We start from the raw sequence: 20,917 nt of genomic DNA, 5'->3' as shown, positions 1-20,917 counted from the left end.
CTGCCTTGTCGTTCTGCCTCTCTGGGGAAAGATCGGCGGTCCTGGCGGAGGTGTGCTCTTTGTCTCCCCCTCTGGCCAATCAGCGCGCGTGTGTCCTGTCTATAGCACAAAATGATGTACAGGTATGTGTTGTTTCGTGCAATAGAGCCACCCTGCCACAGTATATTTGCGGTAGGAGGCCTTTAAGAGGTTAAAAAGAGAAGACTATGGTGCGTGTGTGTGTAAATATACCGTACTGTGTGTGAAAGGTGTGAAAAAATGCTGTAAATTAAGAATGCTTTCAGACTGCAGCATTGTCAGTCAGGGAGGGTTGATGTACTAGCAGATTTAGATACACTAACAAATTGAAGCCAAACTCCAGCTCACACTTTATAAGCAGTTACAGCAAACATTGTTTTTTTTTTTTTGGGTAAATAGTTTTACATAAATGATTGATAATGCGTTGTAAGGGCCCCTATCAGTGATAAATTGTTTATCCCATCCCTGTAACTGATACATTCTGTTGGAAAGCTTTGTTCTGTTGAAGAAAAAAAACTTACTGGCTGGATCACCAGGTGAAAATAAGGCAAAAAAAGCCTAAAGAAAGAAAACTAATGCAGCCACCACATCTAATTACTGGTAAGCTGCAATATATTACATTTTTGGTGTTGGGTTTAATACTACTTTAACGCCGGACACATGCAAATATGCAACCTCTCGGTGGGTGGGCCTTGGTGCGGCTGCATATTGGTGCTGCGCGCTGCGCGCTCCTGGAACAGTTACCAACGGAAAGCTCCTGATTGCTGCTTGTGATCAGGAGCTTTCTGATCATGTGACCGCTGTGACAGCCAATCACAGCGGTCACATGATCATAAAAACCGCCCCACCTCTCAACATCCTAAAATCGTTAAAGGGCCGAGAGGCATCAGCTCCGAGGGGTTAAGGAAAAAGGCCTAATTTTTAAAAATGTTTTGAGAGTTTTGAAAATAAAAGTTGAACTGAAATATACTCTTCTAACCTGAATCCTCCTAAGGGTGTTCGGAAAGCTTGTCTTTACCCCGTCCTTCGCTACTCCAAACAATACAAATGCTGAACCGTGCACCTCTTTCCCATAGAGGTACCTGAGAAAAGAAATAGAAGAACACGGTAAATAAACCAACCAATGAAACATTTGTCAATGAACAATGCACACTTCCTGTACAGATATTACTGATCACTAGAATAGATATCACCCATCCCCAAAAAATCGGCATATTTTGATATAACCATTTTTACATCACATATTTACACTGAACTCACCTTACTCTTAAATCTACGACAAATTCTTGATCATCAAAGTAAAAGAAACTTTGGTCTGGAATCAGTTGGATCTCAAATGTCGGCAATACTAAGAACAGAGAAAGAGGGTATTAGGAAGTTACACATTTAATTTTACCTTGACAGTGCAGAACAAAATACTTATAGCCCAACTGAACTTTCAGTTTAACCACTTGCTGACCGCGCTATAGCCGAATGACAGCTACAGCATGGCCGGCTAGTTCTGAGACGCTGTCATATAATGGCGTGCCATGATCTCGCCCCCCGCCACGCGTCCTGTGATCGCAGTGTCCAGAGGACACTGTTGATCACAGATTGCGGTAACGAGCCAATCAGCGGCTCTTTACCACATGATCAGCTGTTTCCAATCACAGCTGATCATATATCTAAACAGAAGCCAGTTATCGGCACTCCTTTCCTCACGCTGATGTAATAGGGACATGCACACTGATAATCAGGACGCTGATTATCAACATCCTGATTATCAGTGCAGTCCCAACAATGCCCACCAGTGCTGCCAATGTGTGCCCACCAGTGCTGCTAATCAGTGCACATCATTGGCTCCTCATCAGTGTCACCTATCATGGCTGCCTACCAGTGCCCATCAGTGCCATCTATCAGTGCCCATCAGTGCTGCCTATCAGTACCGTCTCTCAGTGCCACCTATCAGCGCCCACCAGTGCCACCTATCAGTGCAGCCTCATCAGTGCCTCCTACCAGTGCCCATCAGTGCTGCCTATCAGTGTCTATTAGTGCTGCCATTCAGTGCACATCATTGCCTCCTCATCAGTGTCACCTATAAGTGCTGCCTACCAGTGCCCACCAGTGCCATCTATCAGTTCCCATCAGTGCCGCCTCTCAGTGCCCATCAGTGCCACCTTTCAACGCAGCCTCATCAGGGCCTATCAGTGCCACCTATCAGTGCTGCCTATTAGTGCCCATCAGTGCCACCTATCAGTGCCTCCTCATCAGTGCCCACCAGTGCTGTCTCATCAGTGCCCATCAGTGCAGCCCATCAGTGCCCATCAATGCCCATCAGGGCTGCCTCATCAGTGCTCATCAGAGCCACCTATCAGTGCCTCCTAATCAGTGCCCACCAGTGCTGTCTCATCAGTGCCCATCAGTGCAGCCCATCAGTGCCCATCAATGCCCATCAGGGCCGCCTCATCAGTGCCCATCAGTGCCACCTCATCAGTGCCCATCAGTGCAGCTTATCCATGCCCAACAGTGCAGCCTCATCAGCGCACGTCAGTGAAGGAGAAAAATTGCCTGTTTGCAAAACTATGAAAACTTTTTTTTTTTTTTCTAAATTTACGGTCTTTGTTTGTTTATTTAGCAAAAAATAAAAATCCCAGTGGTGATCAAATATTACCAAAAAAAAGCTCTAGTTGTGTGAAAAAAATGATAACAATTATTTACAAGTATAGCGTTGCATACTATAATTTCCGACAACAAATGTTGGATGTGAGCTTGTTGTCGGAAAGTCTGACCGTGTGTAGGCTCCATCGGACATTTGCTGTCGGAATTTCCAACAACAAATGTTTGAGAGCTGTTTCTCAAATTTCCCGACAACAAAACTTGTTGTCGGAAATTCCGAGCGTGTGTACACAATTCCGACACACAAAATTCAACGCAAGCAGAAGAGCCACACTGGCTATTGATCTTCATTTTTCTCGGCTCGTCGTATGTCTTGTATGTCACCGCGTTCTTGTCGATCGGAATTTCCGACAACATTTGTGTGACCGTGTGTATGCAAGACAAGTTTGAGCCAACATCCGTCAGAAAAAAATCCACGGTTTTGTTTTCGGAATGTGCAATCGTGTGTACGCGGCAAAAGTGGGACAGTGCTGAAAGGCAAAAATTGGCCTTGGCAAGAAGAAGGTATAAGTGCCCAGTAGGCAAGTGGTTAAGCCAGTTACATTCCAGGTGCTTCAAAACAAAGGTGTTTAAAATCTTACATTTTATTTCCCTCAGAAAGTAGTCACATTCTGAGTAGAAAAGCCTGTTCTCAGGCAGCATGTTGCAGAGTGGGACTCTTTCTCTCTCTGTGGAAGCAGTGGTCTCTCTGCAGTGGCCTACACACCCTCTACTGAGTCAGACCTAGGCCTATGGCATTGCTCCCAAATGTCCTTGATTTCGAGGGACTGTCCATGATTTGGAACAAAGTCCCTCTGTCCCTCTTTCCTCCTCACTTGTCCCTCATTTTGATATGATCTATATAGTTGTATATAAAATGCACTTTTTATCTATCAAAAAGTTTTCCCAGTGCTAAACCGTTCATCCAAATTCTAAATTGCAGAATTTGTAAATTTTAAAAGCCAATATAAAGGAATAGTAGTGGTGAAAAGCACTTGGGGGTTTAACTAATCATTTTTATGTATAATTCTTCTTTAAGGGGGTGTGGCAGGTGGGTGTGTCCTTTGCCTGCATACTTTTGCTAATAGGTGTCCCTCATTCCCATCTCAAGAAGTTGAGAGGTATGCCTATGGCTCTGCATTTAGCAGTAAGCATGATCTTTTCTAATCTATAGGTCTGACTCGAAAGGGGCTGTGTTGGACCTCTGCTGAAAGATCACTGCTTCCACACAGACAACAAAGATCCTTCTATGCATCCTGCTGGCAGGAGACAGGAGTTTCTACTTAGGATGTGGATGCTTTAGAAAGGAAGATGTTGTACATCCTTTTGTTTTGATTCACCTGGAATCCAATATAACTCCCCACCCAAATCTGTCCGATTATCTCCTACTCTGTCCATTTTTAGAAAATCCCTAAAAAAACATCTCTTCAGAGAGGCCTACCCTGCCCCATCCGGGACAGTTGGCAAGTATGATGTAATGCAAAATTATCATTGGGCCCTTATGCACCTGGGGTCCCTGGGCAGTGCCCAGTGTCGGTATCCATGATTCTTCCTGTATTGAATTGTATTGTAACTGTACTGTCTACCCTTGTGTTCTAAAGCGCTATATAAATCCCGTATAATAATAAACTATTTAGCTCATTTTAACTACTAGGAAGTTTATTTGGGCTTTAAAAAAACTAAAATATAATAAAAATCATCATCAAAAATAATATTTACTTTTGGACGCCTTGAGGTCTATTTTATTTATATATTTTTTCACAAAAGATTCACACAACTTTTAACTAAAAAATCACCCTTTTTTATACTTTTATTCAAATGAAAAAAATATGGATCCTGCGTGAACATTGTGTGAATTTGAATGCAAACATTTGTTAATAAATTCATTATTGTTTTTTATTTATTTTACTAAAGTAGAGCTCAGTACACAGATCTATAACTAAAATGTAGCAAACTGCAACAAATCAGATTACTTTGGGATGGTTTGCTCCACATGGATTGAGGTATCCTTCTGTGGACAGTCTGTTATTAGTGACCCTACATTTCTTTTTTTTTAAAGGTAAAAACCTCTTACCATATTCCCTCACTTCGAAATTTGCGGTATAGTTCTGAAGAGGAGAGTCTTCGAATCTTGCTGCTATGGTCCATGTCCCCACACTGCATAAGAAAAATGTGCGTCAGTTTCATCCCCATGCATATGGCACATCTCATTCATTTACAGTAGATAATATACACCAATCAGTCATAACATTATGACCACCCACCAGGTCCTATCAAGGCATGGCCTCCACTAAACCTCTGAGGGTATGCTGTGGTATCTTGCACCAAGCCATCAGTAGCAGATCCTTTAAAGGGGTTGTAAACCCTTGAGGTTTTTCACCTTAATGCATTATATGCATTAGGGTGAAAAACCTCCTGTGATGCAGCTGGTCCCCAAAGCCCCCCTTTTACTTACCTGAACCCAGTTTCTCCAGCAACGGGAACGAGCAAACCAGCTCCAGCTGGTGTCTCAGTTCCTGATTGGATAGATTGATAGCAGTGCAGCCATTGGCTCCCGCTGCTGTCAATCAAATCCAATGACGCGGGAGCCAGGGGGGCTGAGTCCTGCTGTCTGTGTCAATGGACGCAGCAGCAGGACACGCGAGTGCCCCCAGGGAGAGCGGCTCTCCAATGGGGCACTCGGGAAAAGGAGGAGCCAGGAGAGGAGGATCAAAACCAACTGCAGGAAGGACGTAAGTATGACATGTTTGTTTTGTTTTTTTAAAAGGAACGTTTAGATATCCTTTAAGTCCTGTAAGCTGTGAGGTGGGACTTCCATGGATCAGACTTGTTTTCCAAGCATATCTGTTGTTGTGTTCCTCAAACCATTCTTGAATTCATCAGACCAGGCCACCTTCTTCTATTGCTCTGTGGTCCATTTTTGATGCTCATGTGCCCATTGTAAGTACTTTTGACTGTGGGCACAGGTCAGCATGGGCACCCTGACCGGTCTGCAGCTACACAGCCTCGTACACAACAAATTGTGATACTCTGGGGTTGATTTACTAAAGGCAAAAAGACTGTGCACTTTGGAAAGTGCAGTTGCACACGGCAAGAGCAATTGCTCCAGAGCTTAGTAAATGAGGTAAAGCTTCACTTTGCAAAGAATACCCAATCACATGCAAGGCAAATAAAAAAAACAGCATTTTTGGTTGCACATGATTGGTTGATGAAAGTCAGCAGAGCTTCTGCTCATTTACTAAACTCTGGAGCAACTGCTCTTGCCGTGTGCAACTGCACTTTCCAAAGTGCACAGTCTTTTTGCCTTTAGTAAATCAACCCCACTGTGTGTTCTGACACCTTCCTATTTGAACCAGCATTCATTTTTTCAGCAATTTGACCTTTAGTAGCTCTCCTATTGAATCGGACTACACGGGTCAGCCTTCACTCCTCATGTGCATCAGTGAGCTTTGGCCACCTATGACCCTGTCATCGCTTTGACAATTTTCCTTCCTTGGACCACTTTTGGTAGGTCCTAACCACTGCAGACCCAGAACATAACACAAAAGCTGCAGTGACTCGGTTGTCTAGCCCTAACAATTTGGCTCTTGTCAATGTTGCTTAAATCCTTACACTTGCTCATTTTATTCTGCTTTCAGCACATCATCTTCAGGGACAACATGTTCACTTGCTGCCTTATATATTCCACCCACTTTCAGGTGACAATGTAACGAGATAATCAATGTTATTCACTTTACCTGTCAGTGGTCAGAATGTTATGGGTGATCGGTGTAGCTACTTTAGTCTTAAGAGTTCAGCAGGGTGAGAGTAGAGTGTTTCCATCAAGGAAATGCTGCCTAAATGCCAGACGCTTTTTACGATAGTATTTTTCTTACTCTTTTCTTTTGTTATTCTGAATCTATATTCTTGTGTTTACTTCTCCTTAAAAATAACATTTTGGTTGCACCTTGGGTTGTGGAGTAATCCATCCCATACAGGAAGAAGCTGTCTGTTTGAATGAGTTTCCACACATGTGTATTATCTATTGTATATATTTATATGTGGCACAAAACAATGAAAATGGTACCACTCAAATGCCCCCCAAACCTGTATCATTCAGATCAGCATGTAGATAGGCTGGTGCAAGGCAGACAGGATCAGACTGTAAGACTCCAGTAGACTTCAACAAAATGGTGGCTGTCTGCACAAAGACACCGACTTCCCAATGTAAATGAAATGGGTAAAAGATGGCTTCAGCTCCTGTTCTCTGCCTGTAGAGAACTCAGATGCATTTCACCCTTTTCAGGGCTTAAAGTGATACTAAAACCTTACATTTTTTAAAAATTGCAAACATGTTATACATGTTTCCTCTTCTCGGGTCCCCCGCTGGTGCTCTGGACTCCTCCCCCCTGCTGAGTGCCCCCATAGTAAAAAATGTTATGGGGCACCCATGCATGCTCGCTCCCGAGCCCCGCTCTGTGTGTCTATAAGACACACAAAACTGGGCTCAGCCCCGCTCCTTCCTCACTGGCTGTGATTCACAATGGCTCCTGCTGTGGTCTCTCAGCCAATGAGAAGGCAGAGAGCCAGAACAGTAGCCGCTTGTGTGCATATTGCTGGGAGGGCTGTGGGGGGAGCTGCATACTGAAGGATTTTACCTTCATGCATTGCATAAAGGTAAAAAACTTTGGGCTTTACAAAAACTTTAATCACAAAGGCCCTAAAAAAAGGGCGAAACGCATCTGGAAGTTTTCTACAATTGGAGAACAGGAGCTGAAGCCATCTTTTACCCATTTCATTCACATCTATAAGGCCCCTTTCACACTGGGGCGGGGGCGTTGTCGGAGGTAAAGCGCCGCTATTGTAAGTGCCGCTTTACCGTCGGTATTCGGCCGCTAGCGGGGGGGTTTTTTACCCCCCCTGCTAGCGGCCGAGAAAGGGTTAAAACCACCGCAAAGCGCCTCAGCAGAGGCGCTTTGCCGGCGGTATAGCTGCGCCGTCCCATTGATTTCAATGGGCAGGAGCGGTGAAGGAGCGGTATACACTCCGCTCCTTCACCGCTCCGAAGATGCTGCTAGCAGGACTTTTTTTTCCCGTCCTGCTAGTGCATCGCTCCAGTGTGAAAGCCCTCGGGGCTTTCACACTGGAATTAAAGCAGCGGCACTTTCGGGTCGGTTTGCAGGCGCTATTATTAGCGCAATAGCGCCTGCAAACCGCCCCAGTGTGAAAGGACCCTAAATCTAGTGGGACCTGATTAACTGTAAAAAAAAAAAAAAGCATATATCCTCACCTTACAAGTTCAGGCAGTTTATAAGACAGGGAGAGGATGCCTGAGGCTGAATCCTGTTTGACGGTATCCCTCTTAACAATAATGTTTTCAGGAGTCTGGAAAAAGAGGAGAAAAGTTAGTGGTCAGTATACAAAGAAATGAAGCACATCTGAAGAGGACGGCCAGTGGCAGATTAAAAAAGCCTGTTAGAAATCTTGGCAATTTGAACTGAGTACACAATTAAAGCCGAATTAAGCCCACAACCATACATTTTATATATAGCAGCTTACCAATCATGAGATGTGGTGGCTGCATTCATTTTCTTTTTTTTTTTTAGGCTTTTTTCCCTTTGTTTTTACCTGGTGATCTGATCAGTAACACACCTCCTGTATTATAGTACCTCCACTCTGGATGAAGGAGCACAGGGGGCACCTTTGGACAACATCATTGTCAGTCAGGGGGCAGGGGAGTGTTAGATGGACCAGCAGATTTAGATACACTAACAAACTGAAGCCAAACTCCAATTTCTTTCAACTTGTTCAGCAGTTACACTAATGCCCTGTACACACGATAGGATTTTCCGATGGAAAATGTGTGATAGGACCTTGTTGTCGGAAATTCCGACCGTGTGTAGGCTCCATCACACATTTTTTATCGGAATTTCCGACACACAAAGTTTGAGAGCAGGCTATAAAATTTTCCGACAACAAAATCCGTTGTCGGAAATTCCGATCGTGTGTACACAAATCCGACGGACAAAGTGCCACGCATGCTCAGAATAAATTAAGAGACGAAAGCTATTGGCTACTGCCCCGTTTATAGTCCCGACGTACATGTTTTACGTCACCGCGTTCAGAATGATCGGATTTTCCCACAACTTTGTGTGACCGTGTGTATGCAAGAAAAGTTTGAGCCAACATCCGTCAGAAAAAATCCTAGGATTTTGTTGTTGGAATGTCCGATCAATGTCTGACCGTGTGTACGGGGCATTACAGTTTTGTTCCTTTTGGGATAAAAGTTTTACATAGAGTAAATAAACAAAAGCTGATCATTGTAAGCACCCTTCTCAGCATTAAATGGTTTCTCTCAACCCTTTAAATTCTTTGTCTGCTTGTTCTGTTGAAAAAGAACAGACTTACTGACAGGATCACCAAGATAAAGTAAAAGAAAGAAATCCTAAAAATAGGAAAGGAATGCAGCCATCAGATCTAAGAATTGGTAAGCTGCAATATAATAAATAATTTTTATTCTTTTTTGCTTTTGGGCTTAATATTGCTTTAAAACATGCTTAACCGCTTGCCGACCAGCCGCTGTCATTTTGCAGCGGCAGGTCGGCACGATCCTGCAAGCCGCCGTAGCTACACGACGGCTCGTGGGATCGGGATAGCAGGTGCACCGCCGGAGGCGCTTTCCGCTGCACTGCGGGGATGCTGATGCTCGTGGCCGACGGTCGCAATGATCGCCGGCCACGACCGATCGCGGGCATGAGAGGCAGAACACGGAAGTGTGTGTGTAAACACACAAATCCCTGTTCTTTTCTGAGAGGAGTGACAGATCGCGGGGTTTTTTTTACCAGAAATATGTAGAAGAATACATATCGGCCTAAACTGAGAAAAAATTAGCTTTTTTTAAAAAAAAAATGGGGATATTTATTAGAGCAAAAAGTACAAAATATTGCCTTTTTTTTCAAAATTGTCGCTCTTTTTTTGTATATAGCGCAAAAAATAAAAACCGCAGAGGTGATCAAATACCACCAAAAGAAAGCTCTATTTGTGGGAAAAAAAGGACATCAATTTTGTTTGGGTGTAGCATCACACGACCACGCAATTGTCAGTTAAAGCGACGCAGTGTCGACTCGCAAAAAAGGCCGGTCATTCAGCAGCCAAATCTTCCGGGGCTGAAGTGGTGCCAAGGATTACCTTCAGCAAAGAAAATGCATTTCATAATGATTAGAAAATTCAGGCATCTTAAGTTCCATGCAAATTTTACTCTTCCTGTAAAAATGGAGGTTGACCACTCCAAACTTCCAAGCCTCCATGCTGGTCATTTTTAGATGGAAACAGGTGATTGAAGGTCATTTGTTTGCAGCTGCACATACAGTATCTTTTCCCTCGCTACCTCTCCTACTCCTTTCTGCCATTTGGGGCGAGAAATACCCCGTACTTTGTGGTATAGAGAGCACATGACTACCCACCCTTCCTCCCATATGACAGCACTGGCACTTGGTAATTGGCCCAAAAAAAATGTTTTGGGTAATTTTATTTTTTTTCTACCCTGTACTAGACTCTTGATTGCAAAGGAGAGTTAACACTTACCAAAAATTCCACAATGACAGCTTTGTTTATCGGGGACATTTTATAATTCATCGAAAAGATGCGGTAGAGAACTATGGAAAGAAGGACACAAAATGATTAGTGAGAAGCTAACTTTTATACTAAGCTTAAAGTGTATGTAAAAAGGCCACACAATTCATCTCAATATAAGCAAAACTTTGAAGTGGAAGTAAACCCTTTTTTTGAACTTGTACAGGTAAGCCTATAATATGGCTTACCTGTAGGTACAGTGAATACCTCCTAACCTTGCACGGTTCAGGAGATATTCACACTGCACACAGCCGGTGACGTGGCTAGCACATTCGCTGTGAAGGGACAGCAAACCCATGCCATCCCTTCAGAGCTTCGTGCCGCGGTCCGTGACTCCCGTGTGCATGCGCAGGAGTGACATCATCGCGGCACCGCAAATCAGACGGCCGGAGAACGCAAACCTAGAAGGAAGACCGGGTGAAGATGGAAGCGCCTTTAGCGGTGACAGGGCTTCATTCTAGTGCAAGTATTTGCAATGCATACTAGCACATTATACCATTGTCTTACAGGGACCTGTACACTCTTATGCCCCATACACAAGTTCGGACATTGATCCGACATTCCGACAACAAAATCCTAGGATGTTGGCTCAAACTTGTCTTGCATACACACGGTTACACAAAGTTGTCGGAAAATCCGATCATTCTGAACGCGGTGACGTAAAACACGTACATCTGGACTATAAACGGGGCAGTAGCCAATAGCTTTCATCTCTTTATTTATTCTGAGCATGCGTGACACTTTGTGCGTCGGATTTGTGTACACACGATCGGAATTTCCGACAACGGATTTTTGTGTGTCGGAAAATCCGATGGAAAATGTGTGATGGAGCCCCCACACGGTCGGAATTTCCGACAACAAGGTCCTATCACACATTTTCCGTCGGAAAATCCGACCCTGTGTACAGGGCATTAGCATCTGTAAACCATTTAATGGCCGAAGAGATCAAATGAGAACCTGGAAAAAAAACAGGAGAAGTTGGTGGCAAACCAAACAATAAGGGACAGTATAGGAGAGCTGTGATCTGTCTAAGCTGAAGAAGTACAAACAGTCAGGGAGTCTGCCATAATGTGCATGTATGATGCACATAATTGCATATTATGGCAAGTGCGGTGGGACTATAGTTCCGCATTAAAGGGGTTGTAAACCCTCGCCGTTTTTCACCTTAATGCATTCTATGCATTAAGGTGAAAAACCTCCTGTGCTGCAGCAGCGTCCCTGAGCCCCCGTTATACTTACCTGAGCCCCGTAATACCCGAGATGGGAACGAGCACACCAACTCCGGCCGGTGTCTTGTGTCCTGACTGGATAGATTGATAGCAGCGCAGCCATTGGCTCCCGCTGCTCTCAATCAAATCCAATGATGCGGGCACTGGGGGGGGGGGCGGAGGCAAGACCTGCTGTCTCTGTCTACGGACGCAGCAGCAGGACACGGGAGCGTGACCGCATGGGTGTCCACGAAGGAGAGCGCTTCTCCGGCAGGGCATTCAAGAAAAGGAGGAGCCAGGAGCTCCACAGAGGGACCCCAGAAGAAGAGGATCGGGGACCACTCTGTGCATAACCAACTGCACAGCGGAGGTAAGCATGACATGTTTGTTTTTTTAAAGAAAAAAAATAGAACCTTTACAATTCCTTTAACTAACCCACTTTTCAGTAAAAAAAAAAAAATAGCTGCCCTTGCAATCTCAGCTGACACTCTGTCAGTCTTTTGTCTGACATCTGAAAAATATATAACCTGCATGAGAATCATTCCCATTTGAATAGTGTGCAGCAACAGCCCTGAAGCAGGGAGAGTCACCCTTTCGAAACATGTTGGTTTGATGTACTTGTTGCTACTCTCAATAAAATAGACTTATATTATTTTGGACACCGGACACTCCTTTTTTACTATTGCATATATTAATCAGGGCATCCATTGCTTTGCCACAACAATGTAGTGGAAAGAGGGGCACAGACACATATTCTTGAGAGCATTGGGAGCTATTTTCCTCATTTCTTTGATGGCAGACTAATAGGCTATATAATGGGATGTAAAGTGGCATTACTTTCTTTTCTAGTTTTTGATTGAGCAGGGAAGGCTCAGATTTTTATTGTATAACCTTCCCTCGGTTTTGGCCAACCAACAACATGGTTTGTTTGTGTATCCAACTGTCACATGTCTCTAAGTAATCTTAGGGATGATCCAACCCATCATTGGTGACTTAGAACTGAAATATTAGCTTTTCGTGTGGTCCTCTAACACTGGCTTCATTCCACTTTTGGATGACACAAAAATACCTAAACAACCATACATGTATTATATATAGACAATAAAAATTACAGTTGTATAGAGTTCAAAGGTTTGTCGGTCTGTGGGTTACCTGTAGATCCTGGAGTATAGATGGTCTTGTCTGTCTGTATAAAGACATATCCGCTCTGGTGTCCAAGCATTACAACCTTCTCTAGACTACACACTGAAGACCTTACTGTAATGTACACAAATTGTTTTTCATTGCGGTCCTTCAGCAGGTCCTTAGAGGGAATCTGTGAAGATCACACAAGAAAATTCAAATTCAAAGTTTGGTAAGATGATGCCTCTTCTGGATTTTCCTATGAACTAAATATTTACCGTCACTACTGCTTTGCCAAGAAATTTGTTGTCACTGTTAATGGAGACTTTTTGCTTGGCCAAACTTAACCTTCTCTTGGGGAAGTCCTGAATTTCCACATCAGCATCAAATGCCCGGGTCTGTCCATCCACCACTATGGTCTCCTCACTCTCCAAGTGCAGAATATTTGGAGTAATGAGCATACATCTGTCAAAGGACATAAATAAAGGTATAACATCAAAACTTTTCTTATGGAATAACGTAAAGAGGACCTTGTTGTAAAATGCATGGTCCGCTTACACTGCCTAGGCTCCATCCCAATTCACAAATCACCTACTATTAGTAGGTGTAAAATGTACCTATCAAGAAAAAAGTTCACATTTATACTTACCTTCTCCTATCTTCTGTCCATGGTGCCAAGGTGAGGATGACATCACACTCTTTCCTGCTAGATCCTGGAAAATACAGATCAGCCAGGTCTCATAGGAAGATGCTCTTTCAATGGGCTGGAATATCTTCTTGCGAGACTTTATCTGCTCTGAATTATCCAAGAATCTTCCTAAAAGGAGGGTGAAGTCACACTCAGGAATGCTGAAGAAAGGAGTAATGTAGGTATAAATGTAACTTTTAATCTCTTTTCGGGTACATTTTATACCAACTAACAATAGGTGGTTTGTAAAAGGAGGAAGGGGCCCAGGCAATTTGAGCAAAGTGTACCAGGCAAAGTGTACCTGTTCTTCCTGTTCTGGTGACATTGCATTTCCATTATTTTCATACCTGCTATCAAAGATACCAGGGGGGTTCAAATATAGAGAGAGGGTAAAAATAGTTAATTGTGGATCACACTTTAGTTTTTTTTTTCACTTTTATTGTCAAGTACCGGGAATTTCTGCCCATTTATCTCCTCCCTCCTTCATAGATATTAACATGCACTATCCACTATTGCACTATTGGAACAGCCATTAGATAAAACCTTAGCCTCTTCACATCGGCCACACACATATATGCAGCCTCTCGGCGTGTGAACTTTATCACCTGAGCCGCGACATATATGCGGCCCTGAATAAACCACTTACCGCGCTGAGAGCACGCTCCCTACGTGCTCTCAGCACGGTAGCTGGTGGGTCCTGGAAAGCTCCCGATGCATACAGCTTACTGATGATGGGACCTCTGTTACAGTTAATCACAGTGGTTACATGACCCGAATGCCTGCCTCTTTTAGAACCCTTAAAGGGCGGGGAGGTGGGAGGTGGAAAGGGGTTAAACCTAAAATTTATTTTAAACCCAAACATTTATTTTACTGCAGCTTACACATTCTTAGCTGTGTGGGTTACATTAGTTTTCTTTTTTAAGGCTTTCTTTCCTTTTATTTTCATCTAGTGATCTGGCCAGTAAGTCTGATGTTTTTCAACAGAACAAGCTGTTCTGTAGATGTGGCAGCTACAGAGTTGAGACAAACTATTTACATCTTACAGGGGCGCTTATAATGCTTACAAACTGTTTGCTGTAACTGAATTTAGAGTATTAGCTGGCTTTAATTTGTTAAACTCCCCTCCCCCCAGACCAACAATGCCTCTGTCCAAAGGTCCCCCCTGTGCTCCTTCATCCAGAGTGGGGGCATTCTAATATAGGAGGTGTGTTACTGGCCAGATCACCAGGTGAAAACAGAGAGAAAAACAGTGGCTACCCATCCATTAGGGGCGCCCAGGCGCCGCCCCCTCTATACACACCACCCCCTATATGAATAATAGATAGATTCATGCATAACATGAATCTATCCTTGGTCGCCGTGGCCACCCCCTATTCATGTATCCGACCCCTTTCAGGACGCCGGGCGCTTGAATTACAGCGGCGGGGAGGTGTTTTTTTGAAGCACCTGATTAGAGTCATAGACTCTATTAGACTTCTAAATAGGGTGGGCTCAGAGCACAAAGCATTGCGCCATGAGCCCACCCAGGTGTTACAACAGTAAATGAATATTCGATATTGTAACACTGATCCTCAATCCGGCCAATCAGAAGCAGGTCTGAGACCCGTTTTCCCATTGGTCGAAAAAAGAAGACTCCTGATTGGCTGCCGAGGAGGAGGAAGGAAACAGAAGCCGCCAATGCCCATGGAAAGCAGAGGAAGGAAAAGCTGTCACCGCTGCCACCGATGAGCAAGGGAAGCCGCCGGTGAAGCACTGCATAGATGGGATTAGTGCACCAGATCCGGCTGCCGACCGCCCCACGGGGGGATGGGATGGGGGTGGTACTGTTTGCCGCCCCCCTAAAAAAAATTACCACAGGCCACCACTGGAATAAAGCCTAAAAAAGAAAAACAAGGCACCCACCACATATAATGATTAGTAATCTGTAATATATCATATTTTTCGGCTTTGGGTTTAATGCTATTTAACTTTTGAGATAATGCCAAATTTGACAGTCAATGGGGTTGATTTACTAAAACTGGAGACTGCAATACCTGGAGCAGCTCTGCACAGAAACCAATCAGCTTCCAGTTTTATATTTTGTCAAAGCTTAAATGAACAAGCTGAAGTTAGGAGCTGATTGGCTACCATGCACAGCTGCACCAGATTCTGAGTGCTCTAGTTTTAGTAAATCAACCCCTCCTAAAGGAGCAAAGAGTGATTTTGCATGTTTTTTTATTTTAATTTTTCCAAGTTCTTTATTTATTATGATCATTATTTTTATGTATTTCATGCTATTCTATCTGTTTTGCCCATTGTTTAAAGAACTCAATAGCTCAAGCTGACATTTACAGGTTATTGTGTCAGAGCAGCAACTTCTTCTCCTAAGGCTTTAAGGACAGAGCACTTGAAAGGTGACAACTTCTGTTGTGCTCTATCTTTGGAAAACCTATACTGATTTGGGAATTCAACGACATTCAGTGCAATTGATACCTACTGTATTACATGTTAATGTGTAAAAACAAAGATTTTACAGCCACAGCAGGAAAAGTATGTCAAAGGAAAAGACCCATACACCGCACATCATGAAACAGACCCATGTGCATGAAGTGAGATGAATGGCAGCCTCAGCCTGGACTCCAGCCAAGCCACACCTCCAACATATTTTGCTCCACCCCTTGGAGCTTAATCATAGGATCCCCATTATTAAGGTCCAAGGGGCAGAGTGAAATGTGTTGGGGGTGTGGCCTGGCTGGAGTCCAGGCTGAGGCTGCCATTCATCTAACTTTGTGCACATGGGTCTGCTTCATGATGTATAGTTTATGGATCTTTTCCTTTGACATTGCTGCATCTTGGCGCTGGGATGAGCTCCCCTGTCCCTGCCTGCACTTACAGCAGTCTAGTTGGACTTTACCTCTTTACCTAAATTTTGTCTTTTTGGGTCACAGGAAAAGTATGTACTGTGAATGTTTTGCACACATTTGCATACTGCATTCATAAATGTCCCCCAATGTATCTGTATGTAAGTGTTATCGAAAAGCAAATCAAAGTAAAAATGTTTAAATTTAGGATCATTTGTCTGGACTACTACAAACCAGGAAATTCGGTTTATTTACTCCAAGGAAGAGCAATTAATATCTGACAATTTAATCTGACATTTAGGAACGTAACCTGACTGGTTGTTCTTTAATACTGAATTTCCCCATCATGTTTGGACTTGTCGTTGATTTACTAAATAGGACTAATACAGCCTTATTCAGTAAAGTGTTAGACCTCCAAATGTCCAATTTCAGAGGAAAAGCCTCAGGCAAGAAATACTTAGGATACCACTGCAGGCCTTTCCTTTGGAAAATGCTAGTTGCATAATTGCAAAGCTCCCCTGAGGAGTCTCTTATTTAAGTAATTTAATAACTCAACAAAATGAAAAAGTCCACAGCTCTTTTACTTGCTGCACTCTTGCTCTGGACATAACTGGATCCCGAGTATCTGTAAGACAGCCAGGCAGCTAATATTTTTGGTATGAGGTCAACTATGACATCCATGACAGATTTTCTTTATAAAAAATCCTGGTGGGTATTGAATAATGCCTCAGCCAAGGTAAATACTAAACATTTCAAAACAGACAATTTCACACGCAATATAAAATGAATGATTATCTCCTTGCTGCATCCCTCCTGGCTGGTGGACATCCTTGTTGATCTGGAAATTACATTGACACTCTCTTATGCCAGCAAAGCCATCCTCCCTTTGGTTTGCTGTGTGCCTTTGTTTAGGGCGGTCGGTTTCCTCTCACAGCTCCCGGTTCCGAGCTGATGTTGCCGGGTTGTACTGTCCTGTTGCATTCCGAGTATTTGAAACAGCATCCGTCTCCTACCCGATTTTTGTTTTAACACTTACTTTACACTACCTTTACAAGTTCTCACCTCTCCTGAAGAAGTGAACATTGTTTCAAGAAATGTGACGAGATTTATTAAAGACTTTGACCATACTAAAGCTCATTGACGCTAGTCTAATGCCCCTACTAAAGCTCACTGACGACAGCCTAATGCCCATACTAAAGCTCATTGACGACAGTCTAATACCCATACTAAAGCTCATTGATGCCAGTCTAATGCCCATACTAAAGCTCATTGATGCCAGTCTAATGCCCATACTAAAGCTCATTGACGCTAGTCTAATGCCCATACTAAAGCTCATTAACGCAAGTCTAATGTCCATACTAAAGCTCATTGACCACAGTCTAATGCCCATACTAAAGCTCATTGACACCAGTCTAATGCCAATACTAAAGTTTATTGATGACAGGGTAATGCCCATACTAAAGCTCATTGACGACAGTCTAATGCCCATACTAAAGCTCATTGATGCCAGTCTAATGCCCATACTAACGCTCATTGATGCCAGTCTAATGCCCATACTAACGCTATAGGAGCGTTTGTTAAACTTCAGAAATTTAGTCAAGTGTGTCCCTTGGCATTTTCTCATCTTTTTCATAAAAAACAAATGAATCTCTGTTCATTAAAGCGGTTGTATACCCCTTTTTTAACTTTTACCTACAGATAAGCCTATAATAAGGCTTACCTGTAGGTAAAATTAATATCTCCTAAACCTGTATGGTTTAGGAAATATTTACTTTGCATGCAGCCGCTAAAGTCAGCGGCACGTGTGCTGTGAAGGCATGGCTGAAGGTCCGGCAGACCTTGCTGGGAAAAAGACTCCAGCGTGCATACGTGGGAGTGATGCAATACCAGGAAGAAATGCAGAGGGAACATGTCAGCTCCCTCGGCGTGGACCAGGATCAGATGTCGAGGCCTCATTCTAAGGTGAGTATTTCATCAGTTCAGGTGGGAATCAGGTCTGAATTTTTACCTGAATTTGTACCTGAACAGGAAACGAAGATGTACAGGCCCCCGTTTGAACGCAAACCTTGAACGCCCGGGACATGTGTGAACTGGCTCCATTGAGAGCTGGTCACACTCGCCTGACAAGCAAATTGGATGCGGGGAAGCCCACATCCAATTCGCATATATATGTGAACCCACCTTAGGGTTCACATACCCTTAGACTTAGAGCTGATTTCCCTTCACTTTGAAGGGATTTTTCTTTGTATTTTGTGTCTCCAAGTCAAAAAGTAAAGGCAAATCTCTTCAAATTGGACACAGACCACAAAAATGTCTAACAAGGGTCTAGACACTTAAAAAAAAATAAAGTCTTGACTTTATATACACTTTAACCACTTCACACCCGGCCTATAGAAAAATGATGGCTGAACAGTGGTTTAGTTACCCTGACTGCATGGCATTTGACATCCTGTCAAGATGCGCCGATTGCGGGACTGCGGGGCTGCGCAGCGGTACGATCTGTCACCGGACGTGTCCACGGGACATATCCGATGACTGATCAGAGTACCGAATCGCTGCCGATACCATATGACTGCCGTGACGAATCACATGGCAGTTGTACCCAATGGATGGCTTACTTTCAAGCTAGCTGTGATTGGTCAATTTGATCACAAGGTAGCAGACTGGGCTAATTACAGCCCATTTGTACCATGTGATTAGCTTTGACCAATCACAACTAAACACAACAAAACAGACTAAATGATTCAGTTTCATTCAGTAAAATGCTTGCTTATAGCAATGTAATTAACTGCTATAAGCAAACATAAGACATAAAAAAAAAATAAAATAAAAAAAAAAATCCTGATCACTTCCCCAGAGCAGTACAGTGTTACTATATTATATTGCTCTGGTCACAGCGTGTTAAAAAAAATAGTAAAAATGTAATAAAAAAAAAGTAAAGTATAAAAATTTTTTTTCTTACTGTCACCAGTCAGTGTCACTAAACACCGCCACATCAGTTATATGATGATGCTGTACTGCACTGGTGAAAGTATGTAAAAAATAACTTTAAAAAATTTGCCAAGCCTCTTATTAAATAGCTTGGATTGTCTACTTTCGAAAAAGGGGTCATTTGGGGGATAATTATACTGTGCTGGTGTTTTCGAGTCTCAAGAAATGAGATTGATCAATTTTCATATATTGTATATATATATATATATATATATATATATATATATATATATATATATATATATATATATATATACCATAATTTGTGAACTATTTAACTTTCCTACAGACTAAATAATATTATTATTATTTATTTATTATTATTAATATTATACAGGATTTATATAGCGCCAACAGTTTGTGCAGCACTTTACAACATGAAGGCAGACAGTACAGTTACAAATGTAACAGAATACATTTTGGACTAAATATATCTAAATATATCTTCAGTCTTTTTCTGTTTATTTAGCAAAAAATAAAAAACCCGGTGGTGATTAAATACTACCAAATGGAAGCTCTATTTGTTAAAAAAAATGATACAAATTTAGTTTGGTACAGTGTTGCATGACCGCGCAATTGTCATTCAAAGCTGAAAAATTGCCTGGGCGTGGGGATAAAGTGACCAGTATTGAAGTGGTTCATTTCAAATGTTATTTATACTATCACAGCAGAAGTAGCAGCATTATTGCAATCTTGTCGGCGTTATTTAACATGCTTCACAAAAGAAAAAAAAATCAACATAAATGAATGTCTATATTCACACTGGAATAAGAGAATTTAAATGATTCTATTTCAGACTGCAAATGTAACAGAAGAGAAAGGCTGCCAAACAACAAACTGATCTCTTACAGCTACAGAGAATATTTGCATCGGCATTGTATTTGTTAATAAGCTCACAAATAGTATTAAAGGTGTTGTAATCCTGTTGTGTACTTACGGTTGTGCATAGGCTCCGGCCAGAAGGGCCAGCAGGAGGAGGCACACAGCTCTGCACCCCATCATCACCAGTTGTGTACTGCCTGCTAGAAAGTTACTTTTATACTGGCCAAGGGGTGGACAGAGCCCAGGGCAGAGATTCAGACAGCAGGAGGAGTCCCAGGCATTTCCAAATTCTGTAATTTCCAGTAAATGCTGAACTCATTACACAATAGGTACACAGGGATTGTGTGTCCTTCAGACCTAACTGATAGACATGGACACATTTAGGATTCCACCTTTGTCCTGAACCATTACAGAAACACACAGTGAGCTTCTCAAAAACCTCAAAGTGGCAAAGGTTTCCATTGTCCTTTTGTTGAGGTTGCAAGCAAAGATAATCAGGTTTAAAGCTGAAGTTGAGCAATTATTATTTTCAAATAGTTACATTGATCACGCTAACAGCATTAAATGCATGTATTTGCCTTACCTGTGGGACCTCCGTGAAAGCTGGAAATCACTATAGTAGGCACCGCTACTAAAAGGATTGCCACTAGCTTCCGGGTCCCGTGTCAAGCAGCTACCCTGCTGCTTACTGAAGACAGGAGGTCACCTACTTTGCATGGGCCCCATTTAGAGAACGCTTAGTATTTTTTCAGTGGATGCAAAGTGTTTTCTGATTGGAGGAGGAGGAGATAATGACATCACCGCATCAATGCTCTATTTCGTCCGATCAGAGAACACTTTGCATTCATTGAGAAACTACAAACTGTCCCCTGAGGGCCAGTTCACACAATTTCTGCATTCCAAATGCATTTCTGCATGAGTTTTTGATGCATTTTGTTATGCGCTCTGGTGAGTTTTTTGCCCCCTTTTTTTTTCATCTCAGT

General features: G+C 42.7%; 1 protein-coding gene across 1 annotated transcript in view; it reads right to left on the bottom strand.

Moving 5' to 3' along the window:
* Positions 1-20,204, bottom strand: part of C3 (complement C3) — a 130,189-nt gene extending 109,985 nt beyond the window's left edge. The window contains exons 1-8 of the mRNA XM_073622812.1: positions 20,050-20,204; positions 12,872-13,058; positions 12,624-12,786; positions 10,216-10,286; positions 7,922-8,016; positions 4,727-4,809; positions 1,279-1,366; positions 998-1,100 (exon numbers count right to left, since the gene is read on the bottom strand). Coding sequence (XP_073478913.1) covers positions 998-1,100; positions 1,279-1,366; positions 4,727-4,809; positions 7,922-8,016; positions 10,216-10,286; positions 12,624-12,786; positions 12,872-13,058; positions 20,050-20,114 — 855 coding nt within the window. The 5' untranslated portion in view covers positions 20,115-20,204. The remainder of the gene's footprint in view (positions 1-997; positions 1,101-1,278; positions 1,367-4,726; positions 4,810-7,921; positions 8,017-10,215; positions 10,287-12,623; positions 12,787-12,871; positions 13,059-20,049) is intronic.
* Between the last annotated feature and the right edge of the window lie 713 nt (positions 20,205-20,917).

The sequence above is a fragment of the Aquarana catesbeiana genome, linkage group LG03 (assembly GCF_042186555.1).
Source record: "Aquarana catesbeiana isolate 2022-GZ linkage group LG03, ASM4218655v1, whole genome shotgun sequence".
Lineage (NCBI taxonomy): Eukaryota > Metazoa > Chordata > Amphibia > Anura > Ranidae > Aquarana > Aquarana catesbeiana.
This window is presented reverse-complemented; position numbering and strand designations above follow the sequence as displayed.